Source organism: Anser cygnoides, chromosome 2 (assembly GCF_040182565.1).
Source record: "Anser cygnoides isolate HZ-2024a breed goose chromosome 2, Taihu_goose_T2T_genome, whole genome shotgun sequence".
In the NCBI taxonomy this organism is placed as follows: Eukaryota; Metazoa; Chordata; class Aves; order Anseriformes; family Anatidae; genus Anser; species Anser cygnoides.
In genome coordinates this window covers 62307965-62317445 of record NC_089874.1, presented here as the reverse complement: position 1 = coordinate 62317445, position 9481 = coordinate 62307965, and the positions used below count along the sequence as shown (strand labels likewise).

The 9481-nt window shown below is 39.3% G+C and overlaps 1 protein-coding gene across 4 annotated transcripts in view; it reads right to left on the bottom strand.

Annotated features, from left to right (window-relative positions):
* Positions 1-7592: 7592 nt before the first annotated feature.
* Positions 7593-9481, bottom strand: part of GOLGA4 (golgin A4) — a 63607-nt gene continuing 61718 nt past the window's right edge. For 2 of the 4 annotated variants that reach the window (XM_013196053.3, XM_013196054.3), the window contains one exon: positions 7593-8335. Coding sequence is in view for 2 of the 4 variants with exons in the window: in XM_013196054.3 (XP_013051508.3) it covers positions 8315-8335 (21 nt within the window). In the remaining 2 variants the exon portion in view is untranslated. The remainder of the gene's footprint in view (positions 8336-9481) is intronic. The other 2 variants (XM_048075465.2, XM_013196055.3) reach the window with 1 other exon arrangement.

The following is a 9481-nucleotide window of genomic DNA, read 5'->3' as shown; positions in this document are numbered from 1 at the left end:
ATGCTACGGCTTAATTTGGTGTGTGCTGTACATACACAGTAGTTCAGAAAAGTAAACTATGGGACTACATAGGATTTGTTATCAGCATGAGTTATGCCAGAAGAGGCATAGTTATCTGGCTTAGTAATGTGAAAAACATTGAATTTGAGTATCTGGATAGCATGAGGGATGCTGTGTTGCTGCCGGTGATTTAAAAATAAGTAAGTAAAAATGCAATTTCCCCCAGCCCCTCTCCCGGACAAACTTCTTGTGTATATAATTCATCTTAAACCAGTGGAATTAAGGCAAGGAATTTGCAATCCCTAGAGTCGTATTCACTACAAATAACGTGAGGAGAGAAGCACAGAGGTTGTGATAACAGCAGGCTCTCTTGTTTATGACGTTACTCGTGCACCTCAGTGAATGGCCCTGGTGTAAGAGGTTCTGGGAGGAATTTGGCAGTATCGACCTATGCCATCCCATAGACCAGCAGTGCAAGAAAATGAGGCAAATTTGGAGCTTGATGTCACAGATCTGTGGTTTGCCTGCTGATTTCTACTGAGTTACTTTTATCATTACTCTGTAAAAAGTTGGACGCTCCTAAACACTTTGCTTGGTTAATGAGGACAGACCAGTTGCAACTACCAATGTTAGTGTTTTAGTACAGGCTCCTTCTTAAGAAAGAAATAGTTCAAGCTCACCCTAACCTCTGATTTCAGAGAAATGCAGATGCCTTTAGAAAAACTGAGAGTATGCAATGCTTCCATGCCCTCCTTGTGAGTGCTTACAGACCTACAGGTCCCAGAAGAAAGCAAGCCCTGCTTCCTTCCTCAGCAATGTCACTAACAAAATTGGGAACAGCCTGGCTGGGTTTGTCACACTGCACATGAAATCAAGTGAGAGGTTTAATTACCTTGCCTTCCCCGACTCATGATATATTAGTCCAGGCATCCCAGTGTGATACATTAAACAAACTATACTCACAATTAGTTGACAGCAGCAGTGACATGAGGTGTAAGCAAAGTTTGTCACCTTGTCAAAATGGCATGAAGTTATTTTTACCTCCTCTTGCCCACCGTGTTTATTGGATTCCCCAACTACAGTATGCCATTACTGCAGCCACAAGGGGCTTTCTGAAAACCATCCGGATCCTGCTGAAGGATGTCTATAGCAATACATAAACCGACTTCTATTTTTAGTCAATATTGAAGCTTATCTAAAGTAAATGTTAATTCCAGTTTACCCTATGGCCAGCATCCGTCCCAGAAATACACGCTCTTACTCTCAACCTAAAAATAAGCGGGTGACTTCATGCATTTGTCTCTTGAACCCAGTCCCCACACGCTATGTGCAGCAACCAGCAGACCCCTGCTCTGCAGAGGCTCGCTGAAAAGTCACCCTCCCCTGCTGCCCCCTTTTCCAAGGAGACACTGATGCAAAAGCCCTGGCAGGGGTCATCGAAGGCAAATGAGAGAAAGCATTTAATGAAGATTTGTACATATGTGGTACATAAAAGAGGAAGGGAGGAGCCCCCCCCCCCCCCCCCATACACTGCCAAGCTGGCTGCCACCAGCAGCTCTTTGGGCCTGCAGGGCTCTGGGCTAGGCTGGCTGGTTTATCGCGCTTTCCACACGTGCCTGTCCAGCTTTTCTCCAAGCAGAAAAGTTGTCTGTCTAATCACTAAACCTTTTGCTTGTTTTTTTTTTTTGTTTGTTTGTTTAATTATTCATACCATTGCTAGTAACTAAGGCATTTATATCTGCCTATATTCAAAGGCCTAAACACAGCAGGCTGTACGCATGGCTGCATGCACCCACCAAGTAAAAAATACACGCACTGGCCATTGACACCAGTGCATTCTCCCCTCTTCCTCCATCACTGGGTCAAGCAAGTCACTTGGAAAACAAAACAAAACAAAAAACACTACAGAAAAATGTCAGACATGTCCACAGAAAAAAGCCCACCCTGATTCCCAGGGGCTGGCATGGCACTTTCGTATTTCTTCCTTGGCCGAATATAGAGAGCACTTTATTACCAGCAGAACTTCCACGGTACTAGGTAGCATGGAGATATCCTAGTTTTGAGGAAAAATAGGGGCATCTTGGATCTTTCCTGCCCACCCTCTGTTTGTAGCAACATTTTTATTGGCACAGGAGCCTGCAGGCTCATCCCATAAATGAGGTCCATGGCAGTCCTGTATATAATACACAAAAAGTATCTTTCATCTTGAAGAGTTCAATACCCTGAGAGCCCTAATGCTCTGAGCATGCTACCTGAAGCTGAAGAAAAAGAAGAAAACCTCATTTTTAACTAAGCTAGTCACCTCCTGTACTGAAGTTGTGGTTGGGTCAGATTTTAATTTGCCGACAAAAAGTACCAAAATCCTGAGCTAAAGCCTGTTGTTCTTTAAATAACATTCAGATAACACCCGCCAGGGCTGTAGGATTGCAAGGTGAGGACAGTTTCTTTGGAAACACTTTCAGTGGAAGCATTTTTCAGGGAAATCAAATCTAGGGTTCAGTATGGGAAGGCAAAACATTAGCTCTCTGAAGATAGCTTAGCCTATTTATTAATTACTGTAAATGAAGACCCTAGTCTTTCAGCTCACACTCCCTCTTTTATATATGCCACTCATTTCATCACTGTTTTGAAAGGGCCACATAACTGTGTTCCTAGCCTAGGCTATGAGGAGGGGAAATAACATTATTATTTTTTAAGGCATATAAGTCTGTATATTTTAAGTCCTGGATACACATTGCAATAACATACACTAATAAGACTTGATGGATTGGCTATGTTTTTTTTGTTTGGTTGGTTTGTTTTTGTTTTGGTTTTGTTTGTTGTTTTTTTGTTTTGTGTGTAGTTTGCAATTTAGTTGTTTCTGTTTACAAACCATTGCCAAACCTGTGGGCTTTTCCAATTCTATGCAAATGGGAAGTACTGCCCTTTTTGTTACGGGATAAAGGAAAGGGAACTCAAACCCACAGTTCACTTCCAGAATAATTTGTTGGATTGGTAAGGACAATCGTTTGGTAGTATTCTTAAAGATAGATGTGTAAGTGAACCAGAATATCCACAGGTACATTAACACAGGATATGCCGTTCTGGTAATTCCCATGTGCAGTGGAAAGGTATACTTCTGGGCAGCTTGCGCCGCTTGGTGTAAATTACTTTCACCCCCTCTGCCAAGGGCTGACCAGCTGCAGGAACAACTGGGGTGCAGGTCAGAGACACAGCAAATATGGCTGACTCAAAATTTCTCCACAAAACCAGCGATGTTTAATACTTCTCATGAGCTGGCACGATGAATCTTACTTCCCAGGTAACTTTAGTCTGTACCTACTTCTCTCTCCCTCATTTTCTTAGTTTACTCTCTCAGCTGTTTCTCCAGAGCCTGTGGCTTGAACGAGAAAGATAGGCAAGCCTCAGCAGCAGAAGAAAACTTGCAGTTCAGGAGCCACAGAGAGTATGTCATGTTGGCTGTACAGAGATGCCTCTTCTAAATTTTTACGTACTGCTTGTTTGATCATCTTGATTCACTTGCAAAAGATATATGAGCTGATCCAAGTTAGAAGACTTTTAAGTGCTTCCTTTACTCCAATAAAACTGGATGATGCATACTGCCACTAAATGCAACAGCAGTTTTTCTTGTAGACATCAGCACTATAACAAGTAGGAACCATTGATCTGAATAACACGGCTAAATATGTTCTTGGACCAATAAAGTTTCCAAAATATAAACAGTGGCAAAGATTACAGCATACACTCTGTTATTCATCCCTTCTCCTTTCAGTGAATTTAAATGCTTGCAGAAAGCACTAGAGACTCTAGCACTCAAGCCACAAAAGGAGGCTGGTACAGCTCAGCCAGCCAAGGTGTCCTAACTTGCTTCAGCATCAGCCCCAGGGGTAGCCTCTGGACCCCGAGGCTGGTCAGGACCCAGGACCAGCATCTGTTCAGAAAAGCTATCAGCCAAGCCAGAGTGGCTTTAGTTACACTGACATGTCTAATTATAAACTAAGCAACTACCTTATTAATTTGCCCAACAGCCATGAGATGGCAACGTGACCTGAGCTGCTTTAGAAGCTGCAGCTGAGAAGAGCAAGTCGTGTGTCACAGCAGATGCCTGAACCACACTTCTCTATCATCGCTCATCACTGTACCGAGATGTGCTAGCACAGCTGTAAGATAACACGTAATTACCATGGTCTTAATTACAGCTTCTCTGAAATGTCACATGGTATTAAGTGGCAACTGTAGGAAATAATAGTTATCACTCTTCTACAATGAAGGAAATCTCTAGAGATGTGCTTATTTTGAGCCAACATGCCTTTAAAATTACTCTAATACATAAAGGAAACTAAATCAATGTTTGCAGAGGAAGACTAGAATCAGTGTAAATGACAGCCTACAAGAGAAGAGAAACTTAAAGGTGACAATTCTTAGATCAGAGACATGGAACAGCACACAACTTGATGCTTGTGTTCTGGCATCTCTAATTTGCAACACTATGAATGTACACAACCAAATACAATTTGCAAATCCCAAGCTACCACCGTTTTTGAGGACCAGTGTCTAGGAACAGCCACATGCATTCCTACTGCTAGGTCTGGATGTCCAACATGTGGGGGAGAGGCTGCCAGGTTCTGCTCATCTTGGTATCCATAACAAATCAGTGATGACATCGTGAAACTAAAAAAAAAAAAAAGTTGCTCAATTTAGCAAACTCTATAAAGTGGTTTTTTATTTGTTTGTTTGTTTTTTCGTAGCAAAGCTATGAATGGACAGTAATATTCTATGCAGAGAATATAAGAGAAGAATTAGAGAAGAGAACCAGATACAAAGCACTATGTAGAAAAGAAAACATCTTAGTATAACTCATGGAAAGAGGGACTATAAATGGCATAACTAGAAGTTGGAAGGATTTTTACATAATGCTTTATAATACATTTGAAATAGTACATTGCCAAAAGACATCAGCCTAGGCACTGAAACAATACAGAAATTCTAAGAAAGCAACACATTTTTCATTTAAATTAACAGTGATTAATCCTTAGGACACTAGAGGATGGTTGGTGCTTGTCATCTTTATAAACAGAGCTACACATTTTTGGTTTTCTATGCACATGTGTACAGGTCCCCAAAGTTACAAATGTAATGTACTTTGCATGTAAAACTGGAGGAAAGTTCAACATAAAACAACCAAATATATTCTCTCACAGCACAATGTTCTAACATTCCAGTTTCGACAAGCCTGGGATCCTCTAACCTTTGCTAAAAAGGCAGCCAAAACTTTGATACAGTCTTTGGCTTTTAGCTACGTATGTGTAAACAAGTATATTTTATAATCAGAGGTATTTGTGGTCTAGAGTTTATAGTTTATAGTTGCATTAGCACTACTATCGATATTTTATGACACTCCAAGAAACAAAACAAAAAAACATTACTCAAAATAAAGCTTTCATTTTTGTGCTTTCTTTGTGCCCTCTTTATATATATATATATATACACATATAAACTCTAAAGCAATGCCTTATATGCTCTTAAAATAAATCTAGAAGCAGTTAAAACTTCAGTCTGACAAAACTCTTGCACTTAACTATTCCTCAACATAATGGGAAAGATGTGATTGTTTATGAGTCATTTACAGAAGAGGGAAAAAAAACTTTTTAAAAAATAAATTTGGGCAGCGTTTTTCTGACTTAAAAAAAAAAAAAGAACAAAGGGTAACTATTATCTCCTTTGTGTTCTTTACTTAGGTCACTTCTTAAGCAAAAAAAATTGTTCTATCCAATGTTGTATGAATATTATACAGACTATTTCAGTTTGGTCTGCTGCGCTTAGGTCACACTTGACAAAGTACAGCCCATAACTAGTATCTTTCATGTAAAGGGAAAAAGAACAAAAAGAGAAAACATGAAAAATAGCTTATTTGTAAGGATAAGAAAAGAATGGTAAGTGATCATAATGATACTGCCAGAGTAACAGATCCATGCATTTAATTTCCCAAAGCCTAAGAAAACCTATACCTTACATGGAAATCTGAAACTCAAAATCTGTATTTTAAATCGCTGTAATGATAGCAATAGCAAAATCCTACAAATCCTAGGCCAGCCAGGAAAGGAACATACATTGTTTTGGAACCTGGTGTAGGCTGCTGATGCATCAGGCAACGCGCTGGAAGACATGGTTCTGATACACAGTGGAATCAAAGAAAAGCTCTTATATCTGAAACCATTACAAAGAAAAAAAAATGCAATAAAATCTGCTATATTTGATGTTTGATAAAGGGGGAAAGCTCAAAACAAATGCCAGAAATAAAGCAGCATGAAGAAATTTTGCTGGGCAGCAGTAGGAAATAAAGATGCAACTCTGTGTCCTTAGCTATCAAAGGCAGAAAGAACGATCCCTTCAAACTTACTTAAAACTAGATATATTCTCTATACAGCTAGTGACCACAATAGATCTTGGAGCATTGGAATTGTTGCACTTCGCCAAGTTTTGTTAGGATACAAAATTGTGCATATAAAATCAGCTTCATTTCCTTTCTTGCAGATGACAATAGAGGTGAATCCCAGTGCATCTGGAAAAACAAAGCCCACATACCTACAAATCATTGCCTCCTTGTAGAGCCACACACAAATATCATGTTGCTACCCAGTCATGTGAAAAAAAGGCTGAATTGTATAGATAATCAGAGGCAAATAAGGGGACATTTCAGTGAGCAGAGTCTTCAGATTCCAGCAACGCCATAGTAATCACAACTCTAAGACTGTCATAATCTAGGTAACAGTACCAGAAGTACAAAATTTGGGTACAAATATAGCAGAACTGGGACCACTGGTAATAAAAGTGAGAGCTACACAGAGGAGGGCATTTTACCTGGAAGACTTGTTGCAAGGGTTGTGAAAAGGAGGGTGTAAAACCAGGAAAAGGAGAAAAATGTGCAAGTCACGGGATCAGGGCTATACAGGGTCCCTGCCTGTTGGCAACCCTGCACTTGGGACAAGACAACAAACTGCTTGAGACAGGACAGCAAGTCAAACCTTTTGTTTGGACCACACCAGCCAAACTTCCTTCTGCAGTCAGGAGGACCTGCTGGTTTCCTTATCTAAAAGGAGAACACCCAGAGGAACAGACTGAGCGTCCACAGAACAGGATGACACCTGCTCCAGGCCTGATGGCATCAGCAACTAACCACTGCTTTGTAAAACTATTCAGTAGCATCTTTCAGGCAGGCAGTGTATTTAAAAGGCCTGCTCATGCTCAGAGATGAGATATTCAGAGGATTTGTTGCTCCTATATACACTTGTTAAAATTTGTATTTGTGGAGGACTGATCACCTTCAGTCATTTAAAACTTTAACAAAGCAAACCTACTTGCTATACTCTCATGCCAGCTTTTCAGTTCACTATGCGTCTGTTTTACAGACTGCGATCCGTGGAAAATCTGAACATTTCCTGATTTCTTACAGTTCAAAGTACTTGAATAGTTCTTCATACGAGAGGGATTTCAGCCTGAAAATGTCTCAGCTAAGGATGTCTTGAAAAGGAGCAAAACCAAAAGTGGTGGATCCTTTCAGAACAAAAATCATACCACAAGAAGTTCCAAAATTATACAGTAAATAAACTTTATTTAATCTCAGCTCCTGTCAGATTAGTGCTGTCAACAGTCAGATCAGCATATGATACAGTTATGTATTAACTATTTACAATTTACAGTAATGTACTTTTTCTCCAGAAAATATAAGTACAAAAGCTAGGAGTAAACAAATGAGGTACTGCAATCTGGATTTATTGTAGGCAAAAGCATATAGGAAGTGATCTTTAGCAAACAATCAGAAGATCAAATCAGAAAAGGAGTAGTCAAACAAGTGCCCAGTTCATCAGGAAAATCACCTCAACTGCTATCCATCCAAAAATGTATTGCACAATTCATTCAAAAAAATAAAAAAATAAATAGAAGAGACAAACCATTTAGTTTAACTCTTAAAAAACACCCAGTGAAATCTGTATAGAGATACAGTAGCGGGCAATTCCTTCCTAGGATAGTCTTTTCTCTCTTTTAAAAAAATAACCTTTAACACAAAATAGAAGACAGTATTCAATAGAAGAGAAAAAAGACTCATCACCAGATAACCCCTGATTAGCGTTTCTTGTCAAGGCAGTTTTAACTATATCCATGGTCCAAAGGTGGTGCGAAGCTTTGGTTCTTGCTGTTCCATTTGTGACCTTGAATAATAGCTTCTCTTCTTGTCCCCTCAAAAGGGGCAACAACGGAGATATGAACGTATTTCTAAGCAGCACTGTTATGAGACATTCTCATCACAATTTCTTCAAGATGGTCGTAGCCATGACTAGAAGAATAAAAAGATAAAAGAAATGAATAAATATTACATCACTGAAAGCAACTTAGAAGTGCGTAATACTAAAATAATAATGGAATTGTTGGTTATTGATAGGAATAGGAGATGCAAGAATTTCAGGTAAATCAGATGACCTTATTATTAACTGATTTTGAGCAAGTAATTCCAATATTTTCAAAACAGTTGAGAAAGTGTGATTGAAAAAAATAAAATAAAAAGACCTGTAACAAAAAAGTTAAGAGTCTCACTGGAAATAGATAAGTCTACCACAATGTTGCATTTCAATCCAATGAAAAACTGGGACAAAGCTGTCCTCTCTGCATAAAGCCTGTCATCAAAATCAAAATGAAGTCAAATTTTGGGGCTAGCAAAAGGCCTCACGTACCAGGAAAAGATGTATTACTTTCACAATGAAGCCAAAATCACCTTAATTTCTAAGTTTTACACATGCAAGAATATTATTCCATTTGCTGGCTAACTACTGACATGTCACAAAAATATTTGAAATAAACTAAGAAACTACAATCCAGTAATGGGGGCTGAATGGCTTTCATAAACACTGGCTTAAGTTTTGAAGCTGTAATAGGTAATTGCTGACAGTAAGTCAAAAATTATGCTTTCCTGTGAGAGCCATCAAAAATGGCTGAGAACTTTTTTATACAGCATTACAGACTGTATGTCAAGAATTTAAATTTCAGACATGCTTTCTCCAATAGTGCTGTAAATAGCTTTGTCCTATAATTGCTAACAATTCAAATATTTTCAACAGAAGGCTAGAGAAAACAGTTGCTGAAATTGTCAAGAAGTGATCAAGACTAAGAGGCAAACAGTCCAAATGCATTTTAAGTGCAATAAAGTGCACTCGTTATTGTATTCAAAGTGAAAGGTTTAAGACAACACAAAAATAGAAGTGGAGACCGTGTTAGCTGAGTAGAATTTTTTTGCCTTCAAAACAAAGGTTGGCTTGTGTTGTAGGCTCTATTTACATGACTGCAAGAGAGGAAGAAAGGCTGTTGGCTGCCTTGTGCTGCCTGGCAGTGGAAACGCCTAGGCTGGTCCATGCTGTGGTGGAGGTGGTGCAGGCCAGGAGCACACATTGAGCCTAGCACTGCGGGTCAGCCAACAGCCAGCCAGCTC